Source organism: Nannobrachium achirus (assembly GCF_963921795.1).
Source record: "Nannobrachium achirus genome assembly, chromosome: 12".
NCBI classification, from domain to species: domain Eukaryota; kingdom Metazoa; phylum Chordata; class Actinopteri; order Myctophiformes; family Myctophidae; genus Nannobrachium; species Nannobrachium achirus.
In genome coordinates, this window is record NC_137832.1 from 44,805,575 (window position 1) to 44,832,102 (window position 26,528).

At 42.6% G+C, this 26,528-nt stretch overlaps 2 protein-coding genes across 2 annotated transcripts; one reads left to right on the forward strand and one right to left on the reverse strand.

The window, feature by feature from the left end:
- Positions 1-634: 634 nt before the first annotated feature.
- rnf215 (ring finger protein 215) lies at positions 635-5,719 on the forward strand. Its single transcript, XM_080737855.1, has 10 exons — positions 635-940; positions 2,761-2,913; positions 3,011-3,082; positions 3,246-3,331; positions 3,444-3,498; positions 3,607-3,711; positions 3,911-4,027; positions 4,238-4,381; positions 4,617-4,719; positions 4,871-5,719. The coding sequence occupies exons 1-10, from the start codon at positions 710-712 to the stop codon at positions 4,891-4,893; spliced, it is 1,089 nt and encodes a 362-aa protein (XP_080593981.1). The 5' UTR covers positions 635-709; the 3' UTR covers positions 4,894-5,719.
- A 184-nt stretch (positions 5,720-5,903) lies between these two features.
- Positions 5,904-25,424, reverse strand: ascc2 (activating signal cointegrator 1 complex subunit 2). The gene is made up of 19 exons (XM_080737854.1): positions 25,319-25,424; positions 23,274-23,384; positions 20,695-20,853; positions 20,084-20,257; positions 18,935-19,064; positions 18,542-18,609; positions 18,267-18,380; positions 15,652-15,764; positions 15,407-15,481; positions 14,578-14,682; positions 14,418-14,486; positions 13,822-13,896; positions 11,738-11,972; positions 11,071-11,267; positions 10,290-10,409; positions 9,636-9,860; positions 9,322-9,412; positions 8,634-8,728; positions 5,904-8,165 (listed from the first exon to the last, which is right to left on the reverse strand). Exons 2-19 carry the CDS (start codon positions 23,358-23,360, stop codon positions 7,994-7,996), a joined length of 2,304 nt encoding a protein of 767 aa, XP_080593980.1. The 5' UTR covers positions 23,361-23,384; positions 25,319-25,424; the 3' UTR covers positions 5,904-7,993.
- Between the last annotated feature and the right edge of the window lie 1,104 nt (positions 25,425-26,528).

Here is a 26,528-nt window from a genome sequence, read left to right on the forward strand (position 1 = left end):
TGGCAAGTGGCAAGAGTGTATCTGGGTGGATTTTCGTGAAACTTGGTGTGAATTAGTTGCTAAGTAGTCTTAAAGAGATGATTGACCTCAATTTGGGCTGAGTTTTTAAGAGACCATGTGTGATCCTATTCTGTCAAACATAGACAGACAGACTGCCAGTCATGTCCATGATAGCTGAGACACAGAGACAGAACAGTACTATTTAGCCAACTTTTTGCCGTAAATGTGTCTTCCTCCCCATTTCCAGACTCCCAAATGCACCAACACAAGGACAATATGGTAATTTGACAGTTCAAGGCCATATGTTTTATTTAATTAATGAAATCTGGGGTATTTGGAATATTGCAGTAAATTGATGTCATTCATCAAACCAGTCTAGTTTTACAGTGCTGTCACTGCTGTGTTGGTACACTTTTGTATACACACACGCACGCGCGCGCGCGCACACACACACACACACACACACACACACACACACACACACACACAACAACTTTAATACATCGCGCAGAGACAGCCACGAGGTGAAACGCAAACAAGAGCTTTTATTATGAAGGCAGGATCAATCCATCAGCTGTGGTCAGCTGTGGCTGAGCTAACGCACTGTTCCAGACAGTCGAACAGACAGTGGGACCATAACATGAGGGCTGACAGCTTTTGTTGGGGTTATTTATTCGTGGCAATTTCAGATCAGTTCGGTTTTTAGGCAATGGCTTCGAGTTCCCGCTGGTACTACTTATTGTGCATGTCGCTTGTCCTTTGTGCTCCCTCTCTGCTGTCGGGTCTGCTGGTCACGGGTGAACAGGCAGCGCTGGTGGAGGTTTTCCTGGAGGAGCGGAGAGACATTGTAAACACCGTGCTGCAAGGAGAGGTGGTCGAGGCGACCTGGGGCAGCATCTCCTCCGACAATGACGATCAAAAGCTCCATGATCTGATTCTGGTCAGTGCTGTTTTTAAACCACAGGTTCCCAAACACTGGGTCGGGAACCATTTGTGGGTCGCGGACATTTTATTTTTATGGGTCCCTTAATTTTAGTTTCTTACATTTTGTTTTTAATTATTGTGATTTCAAAACATTTTCTAAAAACATTCCCATAAAAAGCAATCATTTAATGAATAAAAGAAAAGAAAAAACAAAGAAATTCCATAAATTAGAAAATAAATGTTCTTAATTAACCAAGGGGACTGCCCATAAGTCCGACATCTCATTGCGACCGTTGGTCGCAGATTAGTATGTGAACGGTCACAGCTTGTCCGTATATGTGTGTGTGTGTCTGTCTGTCTGTCACGCCTGACACTGTGGTTCTATGCGTTTGTCGCTCTGACATCATGCTCTGATGTCACACTAACAGAATCCCTTTTAGGCCCATATGGAGTTCCCTGATGTCATCAATATTCACTTCATATGGGAATGCCCAATTGCTCATATATGGAGGCCACATACCACACTAACAGAATCCATATATGGCCAAGACAGCCCATATCTATGTGGCTGGTTCTACAGACAGGGATCTCCATGTATGGGCATAAAAGGGTATGATGACTTTCACATAACGAATAACTGAGTAAGCATGTTTGCTCTCACAGCATATCTCCATATACAGTACATGGATCTCCATATATGGGTAACAGGGGTCTCCATATATGGGTAACTGGTCCGATATAGCCTACATTACTGGCCAGATGGCCAAGAATTGTCAAAGGGCGAGGTCATATGTCGACCTGAGGCGTCTTACTAGTTAGTCCTACATTGGTTAAGGTTAGGGTTAGAAGTGTAAAGAGCCGATCTACAAGCTGTGAGCCTACATTGGCTAAGGTTAGGGTTAGAAGTGAAAAGAGCCGATCTACAAGCTGTGAGCTTGTAGATCTGCTATTTTCAATAGTTCGGGTCCCGGGCAAACGTTTAATTTCTGTTTTGGGTCTTGACTGTTCCTCAGACAGTTATTTAGAAATCATATGGCTCAGTTGTCTTATTTATATATCTCCTTTATGAATGTATTTGAATACATTTGAAGTCATCTTTTTTTTTTTTTTTTTTAGATTTTCTTTGGGGCTTTTATGCCTTTATTTGATAGGATAGTAGACTGACAGGACATGGGGAGAGAGATGGGGAATGACATGTGGCAAAGGTCGTCCGGATCGGGAATCGAACCAGCGACGCCAGCAGGCATCATAGCCTAGTATGTGGTATGCACCTTGACCACTAGGCCAGCGGGTGCCCCGAAGCCATCTTATTTAGATTGATTATAATCCACGTCAGGATTGATTTACATCTTGGCACTAGTTCAAGAGTGCTGTCAAAGTTAAAGACCAATTCCCTGCAGGGGTCATCATCGCCATGCTGGTTTGTGGTGGAAATCTTTGTCAAAATTCAATTTTTGCCACGGACATACAAAAGGAGTGGACAATAATATTTCAAAAAACACAAATAGCTAGCTAGCCCTGAATGACAACAGGTCTGTAACTCTTGAGTGTGCAAATGGTAACCATTTGTACACTCCAAATGGGGGGGGGGGGGGTAAGGGGTCCATTTGATTCCATTTGTACACTAAGGGCCCTATTATGATCCAGGTCTTATGCCTTATGCCTTAACTTCTTTACCCTTTTTTCACTATTTTGAAAAACATTTTTAAATACTTCAAATGCTGATCTACATCTGCACGTTGTGAACTTGCAGATCAGCTATTTGAAATAATTAAAAACACATTTGTCTGTGCATGGACACATTGATGACTCCTGAATTCTCTGCAATGTGATCAGGTGCAGGATGAGGAGACCCAGGTGAGAAGAGGGAAGGACGAAGATGAACCCAAAGAGCAGGAGCCATGGATCGGTGTGGTGCCTGTTAAGATGGAGGAAAGTCAGGTTTCTACCAGGAACCAGGAGTCCTTTGCTGCTGCTGTGGTAAATAAAGTGAGTGTTTACTTTGAATCATAAATGTTTATTCTGCAAAGCAAGGCCCTTAAAGTGTATAAGTCACTACTCAGCCTGTTTCGTTTCTCTTTGTCAGATGCAACGAGCCTTGGTCCTGGGGGCATCTGCGTTGATCATTCTGGCCCTCAACCAAAACCCTGTCAGTGAGGTAACTGAACACATACCTGAGTAATTACACCAATCTGAGTTGTTGAATACGACTTGCTTGCCAAAACGTACATGTTACTGTTACATTAGCCTCTGGATTCCAGGCGTTTCACTGTTACATTAACTGTCTTCTGCCAGTTGAACGATCCTCTTGACTATTTCAGATGGATCTGTCCCAAGTTCTGTCCAAGCCAATCATTGTCATCCAGACATCCGAGAATGTCACCAAGCTCATTGGTGCCCTCCTCAGGTACATGTGTAGTAGTAGCACACACAATTTATCTAAATACCATTTACTGGCATTGATAAACCAAGCATGGACCTTGAGTGGCACTGAGTTGAGTGACTCGATTTTTGCACAGAGGTCTTCATGCAACAGCCAAAGTCACATACAAGACCATTCTACAGGACAACCTGGTGAGAAACTATCTTTTTGCTATAAGATAGAAACCTGTAGCCTACTGTTATCAATTATTGAATATTGACCGAAGGATGCTACAACTAGTTTCTGTGAACTCTTTTTAGGGGGCCACCCTGACATTGTGGTCCACTTGTGGTCGCTCCAGAGGTGGTCTGTATGGTGAATGGCAGGGAGTCATCTGTACAGGAGAGACCAACTCTCAGGTCCAGGTGAGGTTGTGGCAGATCTCCATATTTAATATTATATGCACTCTCAACGTTGACAAGCTTACCATGGATTTGCACTGTTGGACCAAATGAGACTTAAACATAATCATTCCCAATGATTCAGAAATTATGATCAACAGATCATCATATTCTTACTTTTAAACAAATACTGTAAATGCCCTTGACTCTGGTGCATTTCCAGAAGTATCTGCAGCAACTTTGGAACACAGTTCTCCTGGTGGCCCTGATCCTCAGTACGGGGGTCATAGTTCAAGCCCGCTGGCAGTATCAAGATAATCAGCTTAATGATGATTTGGAGGTACATGTGTCCGTTTCTATTGTCAACATTATTAGCGTATTGCTCTTGATTAGTCCTCTTTTAGTTTTAATAGATTTCAGCTACTGTTTTTTCATGAATGTATTCACTTTGAACATGATGCAGTCTCAACCCCCACCTGGGGCCTAATCAAAATGTTGAACACTCACTCACTCACTCACTCACTCATTTGCCCTTTGTTCCACCATTCAGTTACTACCTAAACAGGACATACTGCAGAGGATGTCTTCTCTCAAGACTAAGACATACCGTCAGCCCAAGCTGTGGTGTGATCCATCCCAGCCCATAGAGACTGATGACTGTGCTGTCTGCCTGGAGCCTTTCAACAACAACCAGGTTTGAAGCTGCGTCAGTCCCAGTGATGGCTGCATGAACCTGCATCCCTAATAGAATAAAACCAAGCCCTACAGTATATAAAGGTCTCTGTGATGCCAGATGCTTTATAGGCCATCATTTCTACATTCTTTGAGGTTGTTGATCATGTTCTGTAAAATGCATGCAAACTGAGATGCACAGTTGCTGCACAATAACAGTCTCATACTCAATCCATGTGTGTTATGTTGTATTACAGTGTCTGCGTGTGCTGCCATGCCACCATGAGTACCACAGGGACTGTGTGGACCCCTGGCTCCTCCGGCAGCACACCTGTCCCCTCTGCAAACGTAGCATATTCAGTAAGTCTGCAATAACAGTGTTCAACTGGGAAAAATACCACATTTATAATATTGTTGAATGTTTTTTACACATAAGCATTCTGCCTTAAGTGCTGTATGGACAAAGGTCTGAAACTCACCATACCCTTCTCTCTTCAACAATCCTCACAAGGCAACCTCTGCAGAGACAGTTAACAGTTGCCACCATTAAGGTAATCCCCCTGCATCAACAGCAGAACGACAATGGGGATCAAGGCTTGTGCTGTGTTTGGGAACACTTCAAGTAGCTCTCCTCGGACCTCACCACCACCGGTACTGGATTTGTGGGAGCACTCCGTCTTCTCATAGCTGGCAGCCAGCCTTTGGGACCGTGTCTGTGGTCCAACCAATCATATAGCAGCTCATCAACACGGTGGCAGTGTAAAAACAATACTATGTACTGTACCAGTACTATTGTTTAAATGGTACTTTTTCTTGGGATTACAATGTTACTGTACAATTGTGGATCAACGGCAGGTATGTAATGTGTACGTGTGACTTGCCACCATCATTGGCATGTCAGTTTACATACAGTATACAGGAGATAACGAAGGGCAAAACACATTCTAGCACATGGGTGGCCAATAATGCTCTTTTCAAAAAAGGTAAGTGGGTTCGTGTTCAGCTCTATGGCTTTCAAGAACCACGTTTAGCCACCCTCGTTCAAGAATGTGTGCTTTGGAACTTCGCTGTACCGTTTTATTTTCCTTCTTTTTCTGAATTAGATTTATAAAGGCTTTTAACCTGACCCTAGTCAGAAGCCTTTGTTGAGTGAATTGTTTGTGCATGGATGTTTAATACTTTATGTTATGTCATCCTTAATAACAATAGTCTCTTTGCACATCAGTATTTCCTATTGTAGGACAGGTGTAGATGAGCAAAGTCACTTTTTAAAGTACTGTCACTTTATGCATTTTGATTAATTCCACGTTCATCAGGTATACTTTTCTCCATGTTGACAAATATAGTGGGACAATATCAGTCCGGGTCCCCTCTGTCCAAATAATATCAATAACTAACTATTGGTTTGGACTAATTGAAAATTTAAATAGATTTCTGTCAATGAATAAGCAAAACAGTTGTCATAACTGCCACAGTTGAACTTGACAGACAACACGAAAATGGCCCTTCAAGTGCAATGATGCCTTTTCCATGAATTTAAGTGGGCAGTGGTGAAACTGCATGCCATAAAGTTTCTTTAATTTGGTTAAAGTTTCTTTAATTTGGTTCCTAACTTGAGTTCTGTACAGTAGACTACCATATTATTTAGTTTATATGTTTTAGTTCAAAGTAGCCTGCTTATCCCGGTTTAGAAATACTAGTGGTTGACTAAAGGTCTTTACACACTGGGGGCATGACGAGTAATGATCTGAAAATTGCTGCCGATTATTTCACATAAAGAATTATACCGGTAGTTAATGCCTTTATTCGCAATGAAAATTGTACCTTATTGTGTCGCTTTATTGCTGCAAGATATTCCATGTTTTGGATGTAATCTTGGAAAACTAAATGCCCCTGGTGTGCAAAAGTGGGGGTTGGTCTCAAAACTTTGAAACATTGATCTCAAACCTTTGCTCATCTTTCCCAAGTTTTTTTTTTCTTTTTTTAATAAAGCGGGTTCCACGCGGTTGCCGTCAGGGCTGCAGCTAGGCTCAGCAGTGGCCGCACCGCGGTGAGACACAAACACACTTGCTCATTGCGCAGTATTTCATAAAGATGAACACAATCCATCTCTGATCGCTTCAAATAACAGTTTCAAAAAGCTCCAGTTGGCTTTGACGCAACATAACCTTGATGTCCATCACTTTAGCAAATATATCACAAAGCTTTGACCAAAATAATCCTCAAAACAGTCAGTATTATTACTGTATTTATTTTGTTTTTGTAATAAAAAAGAAGTCACAAATATGCCTTTCTTTGTTACAAAATGCTCTTATAGATCTATTCTCTGCCTAGAAAATAGCTGCTGTGCATGGCAAAATGTAGAATCTTTCTTTCCTCATTTGTTTGAGATAGGAGGGACCTCTCTGTGCTTCCAAACATGGGAACACACACAACTATGCTAGTGAGATGTTGATATAGCAGAACGAATGCCTGATTTATACCTAGTTATGCGCCATGTCACACACCAAAAATAGCCAATGTACAAGCTCACAATGAGTTTGTGGATTGGTTATTGTTGGGGCACAACACCTGCGCACAACCAACTATAAATAACCCATTACTTGGTATAGGATTTTACCGAGGCTGGTGGAGACCGGGTGGGTAAGATGTAGACAAAATTCACACACGCACTTGAAAAGGTTTAGCTAACAACTTCCACACATGGTACTCTGAAGAGTAGGGGGATATCAAACACTCCAAAAGCTTTTTTTCTTTTCTTTTTTGTTAAACAATTCTCCCCCAGCCTCTGATGTTCGGAATAGCATTACCAGGGCAGGACATGGTATTTCAAAGCGCTAGCCTGTGTCTCTTCCTTTTATTCCTATGTTGTTCATTTAATGATAATTAAACTGTCAGTTTACTCAAAACGGACCTTAATAATAAACTGCTTTGTTACTTGGCAAAAATAAAGCTCTTGTCATGTCTTTCTCCAAGTCGCCTGCTCACACTCGCTGATTTGGTGGGTATTTTATTTCTTAAAGCTACAATCTGCATCTTTTCATGTCCTGGTCGAGAGACAAATTGCAACTGTAACGCCCAGGGCTCGACTCCAGGTCTCCCACATGGGAAACCAAAAGTCTACAGCTCATTCAAGAGGGAATCCCCACTTGGGCAAGGGAGCTACTGGGCTTGTGAGCTTCAGGCAGGGCTACCTGTCAACCAGCGTGTCCTGACTGTCTCCTACCCAACACCAGGGTCTACATTTCTCAATGGAAAGAAAGGGGAGACCACCTACAACCACCGCAGACGTGCCAGTTCTATCGTTTTAACATACTATACCATAGAGATTGGTCAAAATAAGGATTTATTCATTATAAAAGTCCTGGATTGCAGCTGTGAAGGACAATGAAAGAAAAATCTTAACTTGTGCGCAGATGTCGACTATTATCAGGACTATAGCACGATGTTGGGGAGACTTGAAGAGGGTCATGCGTTGACTGAAAGCCACAACCATAAAATGTAGCTCATTAGGATTAGGATACCTCAGTCCTGACCTCTTGCCTCAAGTGTTTGGCCACATAGCCTCTCTGTGTTTCCGGAAGCGGACGTGCCGTTTCGCGCTGCTCCAGGGTGCCTGTCACACGAGTGGAGGTCAGGAGGGGATCATGCCCTTGTTCCTTTTGCGGTCAGCCATGGAACGGCGGTTGTGGTTGCCACCTCGGCTCTTGTTGGCCTCCTTCTTCCGTCTGTCCTGTACGGTATCCTGGGTCTGGCCCTGGCCCTTGGGCTTGCCCAACACGTCTCTGGCAGGTGCTGGCCGGTATCTGGAAGAACAGGAATGATTTCTGCACAGGTTTTTGGCCCTTAGTATGAAAAGTAACAAGTGAGTCAAGACCAGGGGTCATCGCCATGCTGGCTTGTGGTGGACATTTTTGTCAATTTTTTTTTTGCAATGGACCAGAAACACAAGAGAGCCCTGGATGACTATAACAGGTCTGTAACTCAGAGTTGAGCAAATAACACATTTGTGAACCACTAGTACTAATGGACTCCTAATGTGCCATAGTAAATCGGTGTCATACATATTCTGAAGAAAACCTGGAAACGTTCAGTAATTGGGTCCATGATCCAATGATCCAAATTATAATGGTATTTAAGAAAGAAAATCTAAAACTTTCCACGGGCAAGACCTAGTCTTGCCACAAACACATTTGTCCATGTACGGACACATGGTCAAGAGACGCATTGCAGGAGTGTGTGTGTGTGTGTGTGTGTGTGTGTGCCGTCTTTACCCTCTCCTCTGCTGCATGGCAGCTCTTCTGGCTTCAGCCCTCTCCCGCAGCAGGGCTGGGTCCTGTATAAACTGGTCCTTATTCACAGCATTGCCCTGGAATGTAATGGGTTCAAGTTACATCATATAGGGGTTATGTTGGACAAAGGACAGCAGATGAAATGAGAACACAAATACAGATCCGTATATGGGCAGGGCGGTATATGGACTGAAAATCAGGAGAGACTAACGCTGGCATGGCTTCATTGCAGAAAAGGTCAAGTATTGAGATGCACCTTCAAAATATCGAATTATCGATATGGCTAAAACGGTATTGTTTCACCCTTTATCTAGTTTGAAAACTAAACTACGTCGATATAACTGAAAACATTAAGTCCTGAAATTATTTTATACTTTAGCTATTGAAAAATAGAAGATATACAAGCTCACAACGTGGCACCGAGTGCAGCGCTGCAAGCTTATAGATCTGCTATTTTTGAAAAGTTGTGAAAATTTGAGCAAATCTTTGAATATATTTATTTTTCTATCGTATAGATCTGCTATTTCGTAATAGTTAAAGCATAAAATAATGGTTAAAGTAATAAAAGCGTAATAATGTGTTCCCAGTCGTACTGGGTTAAAAAGGTCGATATAGCGCCCAGCCCTGTGTGCATGTGGAGACCACATGCCTCTGCATCTCTGACTGTTACCTCCTCAGCCTCCTCGTCGTCGTCTTCATCCTCCTCGTCCTCCAGGGCTGCTCTGCCTCCTGCTCGTAGTATCTGTGGAACAGTGAATGGCCTGCAGGGAGACAGAAAGGCGCGTGAATGAATGTTTTTTTCACAGTTCTAAAGACAGACACACCGACCTCTGGTGGTTAAAGGACAACTTTGTTTTTTTACAACAAGGGTTCATATTTTAGATTGTAATTAGAGAAAAGAAAAAGTGAGAGTTAAAATCTGAATCTAAAACATTTAAATGTACGGTAAATGTATACACAGATAATAAAAACCACAGCTCCAACCTTCGGTTCAGCAGGCTGTCTCCATCCAGGTCGTTGGCCCCCACTTGGTTGATGTCGTAGGTGTCGTCATAGTCGTCATCATAGTCGTCCAGGCCGTAATCAGCTGGTGTACGCCCTGGTTCGATGATGATCTCGTCTACTACCGTCTCGTAGGCCTGGTAGCGGGCCCTCTGCTCCTCTATGTGCTGCTTGTCATTCAATAGGTCTCGAGCACTTTCCCCTTTCCTGTGGGATCAAACATGTAGTGCAGAGATCAGGCTTACTTCCACCAACACAAAACATCTACTGCTGTTCAGACTTACAGGGCCATACTGGTGACCTGGCATGTTTCATAGAGTTGGAGCAATTTCCTGTTTATCTGGTTTAGTCCATTGTACAAGCTTTAAAGGGCCAGTTCACCTCTGGGACAACCAGATCTTGTTTTATTGTTGTTTGGGACACGTTCAACACAATCCTGAGTTATTTTTTGTGTTCAATCTGTGTTTTGAGATATTTTAGTATTTAGTAAGATCTGGTTGTCCCAGAGGTGAACTGGCCCTTTAAGTGGTTTCATTTAATGTGGACTGACCGGCACACATCATTGTAAGGCGTGTTGTCAAGTTAAAAGTAGCAACAGCAACCTATGCTGTTGGTGTCACGTCCCAGTCCACTCACCTTCTGCCCTTCCAGATGCGGGACATGTCCACTTGGTCTCTGTGGAAGACATCAAACTCGTCGTCGTCAAACACATTGGACCTGTCACTAAGCACGGCTGGAGGCTCCTGCTTCACCGGCCTGGGGAGACGGGGAGGGAAATAAGTCAAATACAGCTACATCATTTTCAGAATGATCAGAAATCAGTCCTTTCGTCCTGAAACATCTACCTCGGTATGAAATGGAAGAGATCAACCTTACTTCCACAGCTATCCCAAGTAAGAAAAGAGCAACGAAGCTGGCTATTTTCACAATTTGTCACACGACAATGGCTTGAGTGGTTAGGTTATAGGAGTGGCTCTCGACCAGTGGTCCTTGAGGGGGTTCCAGGTGGTCCCCAGGTAAATGATGGAGAGTTGGTGACCAAATGGACCCTTGTAGATCTCTTGAGTGTAAAATGAAACCAAATGGAGCCTTACGGGTCCATTTGGTTTAATTTTTGAATTATCGATAAACATCAAGTCTACACAATTAGAGAATGTAGAAAAAATAATATTTTAATCAACTTTTGCCTGTTGTCTCTCCTATGGTACTAACATCAATACAGCATGGAATTCGGGACAAAACCTTATCCAACGATAACAAAATATTCTAAAGTTTTGGGTCTGAGCAGCTAAATCTCATCAAATCGTGGGTTGTGGGCCAAATGCCAGATAAATAATGGACCTTGATATGAAAAGGGTAGAAAACCACTGGTGTCTAGTGATATTTCCCTTGTGGGATGAAGGTAAATTCTCTATACCTGGGCATGGTGCGGTCCAGTTTGTCCAGGCCGGGTGACAGGTTGCCCTCTAGGATGTTGTTGATGACCAGCTCAGTGTTATAGTCGTACTCCTGCAGACAAGCCAGCAGGAAACCCTCTCCCAGGTCAGGCAGCAAGTCCCTGATGCACGTCAGGAGAGACTCCAGCTCCCCAGCACTCAATGAACCCGCTGCACCCTGGACCACACACACACACACACCAGTTCAAGTAGCAGAGTGTAAGTATTTAAAGGACCAGGCCGCTCGTTAAACATGTAATTCTATGAAAAGTAGAGCCTGACCGATATATTGGCCATAATTCCACTTTTTTTACATTGGTATCGGCAATTATGCAACCCGATATACTGTATTTACCGCTTTTCAACCTGGTGTCCCTATTTTTGGCATGTGATTATAAAATAAATAAAAAAGAATGTGTAGATTTTTTTTTTAAATAAATAGGAGATCCACAGGCTCTGAATGTGTTGGGGGGGGGCATCTAAAAATTCATTTATTACTTAATTTATTACTTTTGGTAAAAACATCTTCAAAATCGGCATCAGACCAGAAAATGTGGCATCGGTCAGGCTCGAAAAGGAGTGAAGTATATTAGGTATACCACAATCTCAATGAGTTAAAGTCAGAATAACAATAACAGGAGGACTAACATTGTTTCCCTTGTAGGGCATGTCCAGCGTGGCCTCTGCTCCCCGGACACTCTCCCCGCCCTCCCCTGCTTCTCTGACCCCTGGTGGTGACTCCCCACCACCCCAGGCCCCGCCAACTGCCCCTTGTGCAGCTGCAGAGGTCGTGGGCTGAGCTTGGCTTTGAGGTCTCCTCCGGCCCATGTTGTCCCAGGCACTCTGCACTCCTTGCAGCAGGTATGACGTCCTGGTCTCATCACTAAAAGGAATCAGGGGTACCGTTTAGAGGGAGTGCTGGCCCAAATTGTTGAGTCCACTCCACTCATGACAACATTAACAGTAATAACTGTGGTAAGAATAACAAGGCAACCTAAAGGTGTGCTGTGCACTGTGCAAAGCTGAACAGACAGCACCCCCTGGTGGAATTATGGTTGGTTTAGTTTTGCCTTGGCCTCCCATCTATACTATAATTTTGCGAATGTCTGAGTGAGTGAGTGAGTGAGTGTCTGTCTGTCTGTCTCAGCGTTTCTCCTCGGTGGCTGGAGCAATTGATCTGAAATCGCATCACCATTAGCATATGAACACACCTGACATAACTGTGAAGCCCGTTTGTCACTTTCACAAATCGTATGCTGTATATTAGCATTTTTATGGTGTATCTATATCTATTTAGCCTACAGTACCTTTTGTGACCACACATGTTAAGGGAGGGGCACTGTTGTTCAGGCCATGCACAATCACACACAAACCCACACACACACACACACACACACACGGGGGGGGGGGGGGGGGGGGTGTGTGCAGGCAGGTCTGTAGCCATTAAACGAAACGGGTTTCTTACATTGATGCTCCTACATCATGCAAGCACCAGTTAAAGTTACTTTCCATCCCTCATATACTGTGTGCACAGTGCACATCCCATAACCCACACACTGCACATCATTTTGGAGCTCATATCTTTGAACGGGTAAGAGCTAGTCTATACTATAATTTTGCGAATGTCTGAGTGAGTGAGTGAGTGAGTGAGTGAGTGTCTGTCTGTCACAGCGTTTCTCCTCGGTGGCTGGAGCAATTGATCTGAAATCGCATCACCATAAGCATATGAACACACCTGACATAACTGTGAAGCCCGTTTGTCACTTTCACAAATCGTATGCTGTATATTAGCATTTTTATGGTGTATCTACTATATATTCTGCATCTAGCATGAGGCACATCTATTCTGCATCTAGCTTGAGGCAAAATGTTTAACCAGCTCTGTGTGTGTGTGCAGGCAGGCGGGTGTGTGTGCAGGCGGGTGGGCTGGGGGGGGGGGGGGGGGGGACAGTATCTCTGTAGCCATTAAACGAAACGGGTTTCTTACATTGATGCTCCTACATCATGCAAGCACCAGTTAAAGTTACTTTCCATCCCTCATATACTGTGTGCAGTGCACATCCCATAACCCACACACTGCACATCACTTTGGAGCTCATATCTTTGAACGGGTAAGGGCTAGTAAGGGCTACTTTAATTCATCAAATATTGGAATAGTGGATCAGGAATGCGACAAAAACAAACCAAAGTATAAATCCTCCATTAACCGCTGTCATCTCATTGTATGTGCATATGAGAGAGGGGGAGACAGAAAAGCAAATGAGTGGAACCAGGTAGAGTGAAATTAAATGATGACCTGAGTGGATTATTCAACTGTATCATGCTCTACTTATTTGGGTGGAGAAAAAAAACAGCTTTCACGTCACTTGGTGAAAGAAAGTTTCAGTTCATTTTGTGACTGTATTTTGTGAAATTAAATGAATAAAGTTGTAAATCCATAGGACCTAGGGACAACAGCAGCTGTCATCTTTTAGACCTGGAAAGCACCTGTGTCGCTTCAAATTTTAACCACTTTAACCATTATTTTATATTTTGGCTATTCAAAAATAGCAGATATATAAACTTATTATACATCATGCAGTTAACTTGTTTATTTTTGTTAATAAAAAAATAAGCAACAAACATCAGCAAAATTAACAAATATCTATTCGAGTTTCTCGATTGAAAACAGATATATTGGATATTAGAACCAGAAAGAAACACAGTACTAAAACTATAAAGCTTCTAGTTACATGAGAGGTATGGCCTGCTGTAGAAGGCTGATGTCGTCTGCGATGGGGAATAGGTCATCATAATCTGACAAGAACCTGAGAGGAAAAACACAACATACACATGATTAATACCTTCAATAAAATCCCAGTACTTGTCACTTATTCTACAGACAGTCATGAAAATTATTGCTTGGTTCATTGGTCCACACTTTGAGACTGTATATTTGCATATACAATGAAATGTGGTATGTATCTGCATTTAACCCATACAAAGTAACAGGTGCAGTGGCCAGCTACAGGGGCAACCACTCTGGGAGCAGTTAGGGGTTAAATCAGCTCAGAGACATTTCGACAAAGGGCAGTCTCTCTAACCACTCAGCTATCGCCACCCCTAATCCCCTATTCAATGTTTTTATTTTATTTGACTGGATATTTGATTGAGCATTGATATGCTACATAGCCAACGTGAATGAAATTTGACTATTCCTCATATCGACTTGCAGTTGATCCCTATTAATCAACGCTCAGCTGGTAGCATTGATTAATAGAGATCAACTTTAAGTTGATCCCTAGAACCACACTTTGAAAACCACAGTCTCTTGGACCTTTGAATGTACCTCTTCTCGGGTAGAAAAGATGTGAAATGTTGTAGGAGCTCCTCTGCAAACGTTTGAATGTTTTCTCCCCTGCAAGGCACCAAAATCAGTGTTAGGATGTGTCGAAATAGAGTAGAATGCTGCATGATAAACTTCTCTTATAACAGTAGTGGACTCTTACCCCTCAAGGATGGGCTGGAGGCAAGTGTGTTGTAGCAGTAAGTGCGCCATCTCCACCATCTTGCGGCCAGAGTGGGACACCCGCTTCCATAAGTCCTCCTGAAGACTAGAGGAGGAGGATCATTCATTAAGACTTCTAAACAATACAGCTGTATGGCATGTATTCAGTCCTCACAACTGCTGCATCAGACTCCACAGAAAAAGCACATTTTGATAAACCAGAACCTAGGATTATATAATGAGGATGGAACACAATCTTAACATTCTCCTGGAAGTAGTTTAGCACTGGGAGACTTAGAGACTTATGTCTCAAATGTCTGAACCTGTGGTTCATTTCGTACTTAATGGGATTACTATTGCAACAACACATCATCAGTAGGGTAAAACTGACCTGCCTCACGACAGTCTAAACCCAGCTCACGTTCCCTATTAGTGGTTGAACAAACCAACGGTTGGTGAAGGCTGCTTCACAATGATGGGAAAAGCCGACATCGAAGGATCAAAAGGCAGACGACACTTGGCTCCCGTTATGCCTGTGGTAACTTTTCTGACGTCTCCCGCTTAAAACCCTAAAAGCCAGAACAACTTTGGCCATGCTCTAAGACATTCAGTTACTTGTTTTGTTCATTAACTGTCAAGTAACTTTATAGCTCTTCTCCCAGTGCTTCTCCCAGTGCAGGAGTTTTCAAATTCAAAGCAAAGATTATCCATTGTGTGGAAGATACATTCTGATCCAAATATAGCATCGGAATGTCTTTCACCAAGATATTAACACTTAAGTGTTCCCCCTCTTACTGCGGAACAAGTAAGTCACAAGTTGATTTACCCACCTTTTATCGTCTAAGTTCCTCTTTCTCAGTGCCTTCTCAAGTTCAGGTATGGCGGTCTCATAAAACGAGGCCAGTCTGCCATTCAAAGAAACAAAGTGGAATATTAATTATTAGAGATGTTGCCCTGAAGGGCAACACACTCGAGTGCTTGTAATTCATTAATCTGCGAGTGATTCATGCTTGTAATTCATTAATCTACGAGTGATTCACATTAAGTAGGTGCTGCTCTGAGCTCATCTGGGTACCTGCTGAGGAAGCCGTGGGAGTGGAAGGTGGCACAGGCAGGAGGGAAGATGTCCAGGAAGGCGTGTATGGTGCTGGTGGAGTCACACAGGTATAACACCAGGTCCGCCAGGTCCTGAGACCGACACCGACACACAAGCACGTTTCAACTGGCCTGTCCCAATCACCCTGAAAACATCTCTCCTCTTCAAGCTTTTGAACAGTGGTGGAAAACTCTAATTTTTTACTTAAGTAAAAGTATCAATACTGCAATGTAGGAATATTCTGTTACAAGCACAAGTCCGGAATTCAAAATTTACTTAAGTAAAACATTGGAAATACTCCAGTAAAGTAAAAGTAGCCTCCCTGAAAATAGTAAAAGTATTGGCATCAAAAAAGTAAAAGTACAAAAGTATTGGCATCAAAATGTACTTAAAGTACCAAAAGTAAAAGTACTTAAAACACAGAATGCCCCATTTCAAGTTTTCGAATGTATACAAATCTTTTGAAAATAGCAGATCTACAAGAACTCACAATGCGACACATTGTGAGCTTGTATTTCGGCTATTTTCAAATGGCCGAAATGTATATAGGGCTGAAGTTGTTAATGTCAGTTTTGTAATAATGATCTAAATCTACAAAGTAGAAAGATGCAATTGGAAATTGCGAGTGTGGTTTCTGACGGTTGCTGACTATATTCTACAGTAAGCTAACTGTCATGCTCGACCAATTGATTTCCTATTGATTCCCACTCCCATTGATTCCCTATTGATTCCCTATCCCTACCATTTCCAATGGCAGCGGAAAAGATACCCTAGTAATCAATAAAGTTTCCGGAAAAGTTACCCTAGTAATAGATATAGTTTCCCCCGGACTATAATGTGTTGCCCTGTTGGGCAACCACTCTAATTAACTAGTAATAACTAACGTTTTCAAATAATTGTATTGGAGTAATAGTACAATATTTGCCTCTGAGATGTAGTGGAGTAGATGTAAAACTAGCGGAAATTGGAAATAGGGCTGCACGATTTTGGGAAAAAACCTAATTGCGATTTTTCTGACTAATATTGCGATTGCGATTTTATTCGCGATATTTACAGGGGCTAAAGCAAAAAAAAAAAATCCTAAGACGGAAATTTATTTTGACTTGACTAGCAAGTATTATGCTGCATTTTGACGATTTCGGTCATGTTATTAACATCACGGCCATGGCTACACCCCCCCACCCCCATTTTTTGTTTTCTCTTTTTTGGCAAATCTGCCTCGATCTCATAAATGGCCCCTAGAGACTCCTCAGGACGGAAATCCATCCCCAGGACGGAGAACCTTAACCCCTGTATTTATATATTTATTTCAAGGTAGGATAAGTGATAGTTTTTTTTTTGTTAAAAGGATATAATAAATTATTTTAACCATAGGAAAATCATTTCACTACCTTAGGTCAAGCTTCCGTTGAATATTTATTGTGTAATACATTTAAAAAATAAATTGATTATTATTAACTAGGCTAATTGGCAATCATGTAAATGGTTTGATTCAGTTCAGTTATATTTCCAAAAGATTACCTTTTATTTTGCTTTAGCAATATAAAAAGGTTTTTTATTCAGAAAAATCTCAGTAATAATGCCTCTCATTGTCAAGGAAATTATTTAAACAAAGAACATCATTTAAGCTTCCTTGAATATTTATTGTGTGTTTAATGAATTGATTATCACTAACTAGGCAAATTGGCAAATGGTTTGATTCAGTTCAATTATATTTCCAAAAGATTCCCTTTTACTTTGCTTATTAGCAATATAAACCGTTTTTATATTCAGAAAAATGTCAGTAATGGTTTTGTCTGCCGCTCATTATTATTGTCAAGGAAGAAAGTACCGTATGTCGCTGCCTTGCTTAAGTTTTATCAAGGCAAAAAAAAGCACCATAAGACACACACCATAAGTTTCACATGTGTGCGGGGGACGGAGGAGGGGGAGCCGCAGCATGCTGCACAGAAATTACTTTCACTTTCAGTTTACGGATCTAATCTATGCACAAGGATTTAAGGATGTTATATTTATAATGATTACCAGAACATTCACTACCTGTAGCCATGGAGTACTCCGTTGGAAGGGATCATACACTTTTACATGCTGTTAGACAGACAGTGTCATGCCTTGGCTTGGCTCCTCTCCTCTGAGGAGATTGGAGCAACCTGTAATGCTAATCCTCGGTGCGGACGGCGATGCGCAAAGAAAGACACCACAGTTTGATTTGATCATTCCTTAGTCAATTATGAACGGATTTCTAAAATTAAAACGTCTGCATAATGCTTGGGAAGTCAACTTCGCAGAAAATCGCCAAAACCGCGGCCTTTGCGATTCGCTAATCGCGACATTTCACATCGCGATTTCGGTTTGAAAACGATTAACCGTGCAGCCCTAATTGGAAATACACAAGTAAAGTAGAAATAACTCAAAACTGTACTTAAGTACAGTACTTAAGTAAATGTACTTACAGTACTTACTTTCAAAATTACATTACGTAGCTACGAATGGAGTGCGCACGCAGGCAGTTGTGCATGCATGTGTGTGTGCGCGCATACGTTGAGTGTGTGTGTGCGTGCGTGCGTGCGTGCGTGTGTGTGTGTGCGCCAGACCTGCTGACTCATGGTCATTGCAGTGGGGCGGCTGTGTGCGTTCAGCTTCAGCGGTTCCATGGCTATGGCTTCTTCACACTGGAGACCACACTTATCTAAGATGGTATCAAATATCTACAGAGAACAGAGGAAAAGGCATAGTGAGGTCAGGAAAGTGAACAAGTATAGAGACAGTCTGATGCATTCATTCAAGAAGATCTTGTGTCGTACAAGAGGAGATCTCCTTTATGGACTGAAGGGCTCAGTTTGGAAAATAGCCATTGTGTCTTTCTTACTTGTAATACGGAGGGCACAGTCTCATCCAAGTCGACATAGTAACTGGGCTGCTGGGTAAAGATGTTTTCTAAAAAGGATAAAACGAGGACCATTATCACCAGTGAAATAAACACAACAGGGTATAAGGGATCATGAAGAACAATTCCAACCTTTACAATCCAGTTTCTTATGTTTTCAGTGACGCAATTGTTAAATTGTAATGAGGCTCAGTAAGTGTCTCTGTTCAGAAATTACTCGGTGCATTTGTATCATTATCAAACCACTGTATCTCTAAATCTAGTTTGTCTTATCTACGGTGTCAAAGGTTGGCGAAGAGCCAAGCAGGTCAACCTTGTACATTTCTACTAGTTGGTTGCCCTTATTCTTTAGGATTTGTGTCATTAATAGCTTACCTATCATCTTATGCAGCAGCTGGGTGTTTCCCTTCCCAAAGAGAACACATAGGTCCAGGATCTTGGGAATGTCAAAGAGGTAGTTCTCGTAGATGATCTCTCCAAATACACTCGGGCTTAGGAAGTTCTCCTGGAGGAGATTAATACCTCAATAGAACATTCAAAAACCTTTTGTATTTGGGTTAACAATATATCTTTAAATCTGGGCAGTGAAAACACCTAATCTAGGCAGTCATGTGACAATCAGTGTCAAATAGATTGATTGATATCCCATACTCTTTGTCTTTGATTAGTTTCCACTGTGGGAAGAGCATATTCTCCTGATTACAAATGAACATAAAATACAATTAACCCCAAATTTGGATCACATTGAGGGCCCTCTTTAGTGCACCTCCAAAAGCTTGGTAGAAACAATTTCCCCCACAGCTACCGCAGTCCCTGGCAGCTGCAATCCAGGACTTACACATCCCTGGTAAAGACATGTGCTCCATGAGCACTCTTCTAATTTAAATTTGCTTTGTAAAAAAGACAATTAACTGGTAGCGTGCCCAGGATTATTCAACATTTAATCGGCAGGTGCCCATGGCAACCCGCCATTTTACGTACTTTTGAGGTCCTCCAGGCAAAAAAGTAATCAGAGTAAATGTAATCCAAGCATGTCAGGACCGCTTTTAAACAATCACGGGCCGCAGTGCTTTTGTAACGGCCGGTAGAAAAGGCCGCGTTTTGAACATGAAGGTGATTTAAAAGCTAGATTAGGAGAAAAATGCACTTTTCTGCAGCAGCGTAACAGGCATGTCTATGAGGGAGACAGCACTTCCCGGTCACGTGATCTTGTGCTGTATTTCGGGATATGGAGTGTTTTTCGTCACCACGGTAGCCTGGTACAGTAGCTACAGTACGGTATAGTTTACTGTACAACGCGTCGAACGCGTCAATGGGCCCCCAGAGACATCAAAGAGATTGGCGCGTTGCCATGTCGTGGACCTCTAATGAGTTAAGATAGAGGCTGGTCATTTTTCACTCATGCACATGCTCCTAAATACAGTTGACCTTTTGCCCATATCTACTGTATCTGTGCAAGTGAAATGGTCTAACTGTCAAGGCTCTGACCTCTTAGAATCCATGTTCAGCTACCGTTCTTCCTACCTTGGACTCCTTGTGTGTGGCCATCCTGAGGAAGGTCATGAAGACAGCTCGGTGGACGCAGCGCTGCGTGTCCGCCACGAGCGGGCTGGAGGGCAGAGCGGCAGGGTCCAGGCCTCGGGGAGCATGATGGAGGTAAGAGTCCAGACATTTCTGCAGAGACTCGTCAAAAACCACCTGATAAGACACACAGATGGCTGATGGTTAAAAACTCTGCTGATGCCATTATCAAAAGGAATACGTAATCCTTAATTATTAGGCATACTGATGCAGATATTAATTCAAACTTAAATGTAGTAAAGATTTAACATTTACTTTACTCGATTTGATTTTGCAGAGCCACACCACAACTATAACAAAGACAATGGTGAACCATATAGTTATCATTTTAGTTATATTGCTTGCTGTGAAAGGCCCTTAATCCAGTTGTAGCCCGGGATCAAACCGGAAACCTTCTGATTCCCAAACGGTCGCTCTACCTCCTCCTGAGCCACTGCTGCCCCTCTATCATATCCACTACTCATTAAGCCAGCCAAGAGCCACGACTATGTATACAACAACAAAACAGTGAAGGATTTGAACCATAAAAAGGCAGTATGCAGATGGTCCCACACCTGACACCAGAACTTGTCATGGGGCAGTGCTAGCAGCCACTCCAGATCCTCCACAATGAACTTGGCATGTTCGAGGAACTCCTCCACCTCGGCAGGACAGACGTTCTCTGGCAGGGGCTTGTAAGGCACAAAACACCTCTCCTCCTTCCTGTCGGGATGCTGACAAGTAGGGATGGGACGATATGAAAAATTCATGTCACGATTATCATGACCAAAGCAATTGAGATTTACGATAGTATCGCGATAATCTAAATATCCCCAACATCCATTATCCTGGGGCGGCCACGGAACATTTGCCAAAATAATAGCAGATCTACAAGCTGATCTACAAGTCGCAACAAGCTTGTAGATCGACGCGTTGTGAGCTTGTAGATCAGGCAATCTTTGAGATTTTGTAGAGAGTGAAAAGAACACAAGTATAAGTATCAAATGTACTGTATACGTTATTTCCAGGTCCATTAGAGCAGTGGTTCTCAAACTTTTTGGGCTTCAATACCCCCTTTTGCTGATTGCTGAATCCCTTTAACCCCCTTTAATTGACAACCACATAAAGAAAAACTACTGACATCAAAGGTTTTTATGTCAATATGTTGAACATAAAATGAAGTAGCCTATTGTTTTCTATTCAGTAACAACTGTGCTAGTCAAAAATTGTACTTGATTTGGTTTAAAGGGCAGCACGTTGACATACACGTCAATGTTTTATCATTAAACATAACAGTAAAATAAATGTTTCCAATTTCCATTTCTCTCAAGTACCCCCTGTAGTGCCTGTGCGTACCCCTAGGGGTACACACACCCCCATTTGAGAAACACTGCATTAGAGGGTTTAGGCGCATTTCCACTGCGGGGCCAAGCCAGAACCAGAACCAGAACTTTCCAGAACCAAGAACTTTCAAGAACCTGTGAAGTTCCAGAACCAAGTTCTGCTTTTGTTTCCATATAACCAGACCCAACCGGGAAGCTCAACTGGTCAGCCTGATTTGGCTGAGACAAAACAGCTGGTCATTTGAACAGCAGCACATTCGGGAATCTAAAATCTAAAATAACAGCTGTATGTAAGAAATACGTCTTTAGTTACTACTTTCTGGATATAAAAATAAAATAAAAAACAAAAATAAAAAACAATAGAACGTTCAAACAAGCTGCTAACTGTACTGAGCTGGTACGCTGCCTTTGCTCTAGGGAGAAAAAAAAGTGTGTCTCTCTCACACACGCACGCGCGCGCGCACACACACACACACACGATACGAAGCAACACAGCGCATGGCTAGGCTGCTGAGTGCCGACTCGAGTCACCAATGCACGGGCGAATGTAGAAATGCTTATCTCCACTGTTTTAGTTTGTTGTCGGTCAATTGACGTACATTTTCTTTATTTGTGCTTGGCACCGTGTGTGTCTGCTTGTGCGGTGACTCGACGCCCATTTCAGAAAGACGACCGTGACGGAATTTGTTTGAAAATCCTTTCATTTAGAACGGATGCTTCTAGCTCCTTCTGGATATTTTCTTCTCCCGCCCAGACACAAATAAGAGCCTCTATCATCACATTCACTTGACCAATGTGTCGTGGCTGTCGTCTGGCGTTGCGTCCATAGTGTTTCTGTGTTTCTGTCTGTCGGAATAGGATTTTAAAAATGACGCTGTTGTGTTGTGAGAGATTTCTCCCCGTTCTCCTCGGTGTCGTTACCTCCGCTCGACCAATCGAGAGCCAGAGTGCTGCTGGCCCCGCCCATAGGTTCCCAGAACTCAAGTTTAGTTCTACATCAGGAGCAGGACCTAAAAAAGGTTCCAGGAGGTTCCAGGAACCTCGTCTGGAACCGGGCCGTTCGCAATGGAAACAAAACCAGAACCAAAAAAAATAGGTTCTGGTTCCTGAAAGTTCTGGTTCCACCTTGCAGTGGAAAAGCGCCTTTTGAATTGTAAAGGAAAATGTCACGATAAATTTCAATCTCCACAATTTATCAGAATAAACGATAATAACGATCACAATAAACAATAATAACGATTATCATCCCATCCCTACTGACAAGACAAAGCTGAACATCAGCTGACAGTTTTCTTCAGTCACTCGCACACGTAAACGTAAATAATCCCAATGAGAGGCAAGCAAGCCTTTCCTAGTGAGCAAGCACAGCGCCAACGTTGCAGTGTTTAGATCAGGGGTCTTCAACGTTTTCAGGCCAAGACTTGTTTGACAGCACTGTCATCAGTCGATGTTGGATTTGTGTTAATGTGTTTTTTCAGACATTTAATCACTTAAATTTTCGATACTGTGTAAACTTGACCTTTCACTCTGTACTTGGTTTGCTCTTTGTTTACCTCCACACCCAACCTATTTGCCGAAAATAGCCGATCTACAAGCTCTCAACGCCTCGTGCTGTGAGGCGTTGAGAGCTTGCAGATCTGCTATTTTAGGCAAAAGTTCTCCTCAGAATAGGGATGCCAAGGGTTCAAGTTGTTAATCTAAAAGAATTATGCTATCACACAAAGATTTGGTGGCCCCCCTGTAGTAACCCTGAGGACCCCCTAGGGGTCCCGGACACCCTGTTTAGATAACAGCCTTTAGGGCTGACTCACCAGAGCAGGCAAGGTCCTCTCCTTTCCCAGCGCTCCACCTGGCTCTGTCACCTGCTGCTCATCCAGCGGCACTCTGGCGCACGCCATGGGTCGTCGCCCCTCTAGTGGTTTCTGATATAGGAAGGAACACAAGGTAGGTTTATAAACATGTAGTTTGGAGTCTTGACTCTTGAGATCTATTGTACAACTAAAACCTCATCGTTGATTTATCGGATTGTAACTCTGAAAGTGTACAAATGGATCTCGACTCCATTACACTCTGAGAGAGTTAAATTATTAACACTGAGGATCACAGCTGGATTAACAGGGTTTAGACTACAGGGGCTAAAGCAGCTGCTTCTGGTTTATGGTGACAGAAAATGTAGGCAGCAGAATGCAACAGTCCCGTCCTCTTTTTTTTTTAAAGCTAGGTGGTCGAGTTTATTGAATAGCATAGTTATCATAGGTGGCCTTTGCTGTGTTTCATCACTTTTCAAATGAACTAGGCGTCTCTTTTTTTTTACTCCTCTCTCAACTCTAACCTCCTTCACAGTCCTACGACTTCAAAGTGATGATCCCCGGATTTCCTCTAGTGCCCACTCTTCTGAGGTCTAGTGCCCACTCTGTTTTGGTGCCCAGATTTCCCTAGTGCCTTCTCTTCTCACCCTAACCCCATTTAGAACCTCACCCTGACGGGTTCCGATCGGAGCTCTAGTGCCCACTCTTCTGAGGTCTAGTGCCCACTCTGTTTTGGGGCCCAGATTTCCCTAGTGCCTTCTCTTCTCACCCTAACCCCATTTAGAACCTCACCCTGACGGGTTCCGATCGGAGCTCGGAGCTATTCACACCCCAAAGTTTGCACTCTTCCAGGTAGTGCAGGTACCCACTTCTCCATACAGTAGCCACTCTTCCTCTGTGCCGAGAATGTTTTTGTGACCACCTTTCCTGTTACCCGATAGGCCTATATCAAAAGAAAGTTACCAAGTTGCAGTGCTATATTTGTGTTTCTGTTTTTAACTTGATTGTGTCTCGAACGTGCGCTGTTCTTTCTTGACATGATGTTAAGCAGACTGAGCAATTTATCAGTGTGGGCCTTGGAGCTTGAGAGCTGGAGCTTTTTGTGTTTATATCGGTACATCACATTTGTGTGTCCCCTATTGCACCTCCCTTTAATTTATTCTGGTGCTGGGCCTGTCAGATCTGTTTATTAACCATTTGTAAATTACAGTCAGTGAAACGTGTGTGTAGTGTCATAATGTTATAATTATGTTTTGGTGTCCTGCATTCAACCTAGCTGTTGTCCTTGTATCAGGTAAGAGTATACAGATGTTCTAATTCATACTCTTGTCTTTCTTAATATTAGTAATATATCTATATATTTTCAACTCGGTCCTCGATTTGTCTTGATTGTCTTTAACAGTTTGTTTCGTTGGTCTGAGGATTAGCAACCGCATAAGTTTTCCACCTACCTAGAAAGGCGACTGAAAATATTGTGTATAATATTTAGAGGGGTCCCTTTAGGGTGTAGCCCCACTGACTGAGGGCCCCTTTGTGTTTTTAATCCAAACACCGGTGTTATATTTTCCGGCCCTGGTGGGGATTTTTATTGTGACAGTAACGTCACCAAAGAGATAGCTAGCCATGCACCAGGCTGTGAAAACCTGCCACATGACAGGGCTCAAGCACCACCAAACTAGCCCGCCGTAGCTGCCAAATAGAAATACGTTAACCGATATAACGAATTAAATCAGTGGAAATGCCAAATATCATTAGGCAGTTTAGCTAGCTAGCTGGGTCAACGACGTTATTATGTTCTGGTGACTGTGTGTCACTGACAGCCAGTCTGTGTGTAAATAACCCATACAGTTTGCAGAGGAGCCAACGTGCTAACATTTAAGGCAACAGTGGGCTACATAACTTCAACACAAGTGACAGCTACAGTGGCTAGCAGCAGACCGGGTCAGACATTCTCATGTCTTTTTATTATTACCAGTTACTTAAGTTACCACAGCATCTTATAAGTATATTCTTCTACATTAAGGTTACAGAATATAACTAGCACTTACCTCTTGCTATGGTTATTTTTTAGCCATTCCATCAAGTACAGTCACAGTTTAGCAACGTTTACCGTTCATCTGCATCTGTAAGTGGACAGGAAGTGTAACGTTTTTTTTTCCAGGAGGACGCATGTGCGGTGACTGACGTGACGTCAACGGACCGGACTGTTTCCCACGGCACCTGTGGAAAGCCTTTGTTTCTATTCCAAATTAAGCAGTGTGATCCGGTCTAGACTCTAGATTTACCGGATATAGTAGGCGGGCTCTAGACTCTAGTTATTAATAATAATAATAACTAAATCTGGGGGAGGACTCCCAGACCCGGACCCCCCCCCCCCCCCCCCGCAAGCAATCAGAGATATTCATAAGTAATGATGACTGGCTATATTAAAGATGGGTCTTTGCTTCGTTTTAGTGGCTTAAATTGTACCTAGCTGTTGATACCCACTAGTGGCTAGAAACGGTACCTCATATTTGTGAATGAGTTCCACCAAATAAATATTAGAGTTTAAAAAATAAACGCTATGATATGACATCAGACCCCAAAATCTATTCACCCTTTGTTAGGCACCTGGTTGGTCCCTGACTGACCAACCAGCAGGCTCTATCTGCCTTGTCCCGCCCTGGTTCCGCCTTTTTTATGTTGAATTAGCTAAAACATAATTTTTTGAGAAATAAAAACATTTAAAGGCATGCTGATTCACTATGCTGCCACTGAGCAGCTCCAATTGATTGAAACAAAGTTTGAAATTAGAATTGAGCACACAGAATAACAATATGAAGCAACTGAATTAACATGGCAGTGGATGGAATGTCCCACTGTATGTCCCTCCAAGACACAGCAACCAATGGGTGTGGAGAGGGGCAGGACAATGGGCGGGACTTGACAAAGGGTGTCAATCATCCACGCAGCCCTTTCTCGGGACCAGCCATATGGGTTATCTGCATGTATGTGTGCATTATCTATACCAGTGTTTCTCAATCTTTTTTGGCTTGAGTACCCCCTTTCCATGATTTCTGAATCCAAGTACCCCCTTTACCCGACAACAGTGCCTCCTTTTCTCATTTTCAACACTGCATGTGGTCATAACATTTCAGTCAAGTTTTCATGTCAATAACTTCCAAACATCTTTAAAACATATCCCAGTTACCTTGTACCATGTAATTTGGATTAACAACTCAGGTTCATATCAAGTTTCTCCATGTGTCTTCATTAAAC

Bases quoted from the DNA above. Each gene is read 5' to 3' on its own strand.
- ascc2 (XM_080737854.1), bottom strand. From the start codon at position 23,360: ATGGCGTGCGCCAGAGTGCCGCTGGATGAGCAGCAGGTGACAGAGCCA. The intron at 20,258-20,694 runs GTGTGGGACCAT...GTGTCTTATCAG, and splicing joins ATGACAAGTTCTGGTGTCAG to GTGGTTTTTGACGAGTCTCT. The intron at 8,729-9,321 runs GTAACAGTCAGA...ATTACATTCCAG, and splicing joins ACGACGAGGAGGCTGAGGAG to GGCAATGCTGTGAATAAGGA.
- rnf215 (XM_080737855.1), top strand. From the start codon at position 710: ATGGCTTCGAGTTCCCGCTGGTACTACTTATTGTGCATGTCGCTTGTC. The intron at 941-2,760 runs GTCAGTGCTGTT...CAATGTGATCAG, and splicing joins AGCTCCATGATCTGATTCTG to GTGCAGGATGAGGAGACCCA. The intron at 3,499-3,606 runs GTGAGAAACTAT...AACTCTTTTTAG, and splicing joins CCATTCTACAGGACAACCTG to GGGGCCACCCTGACATTGTG.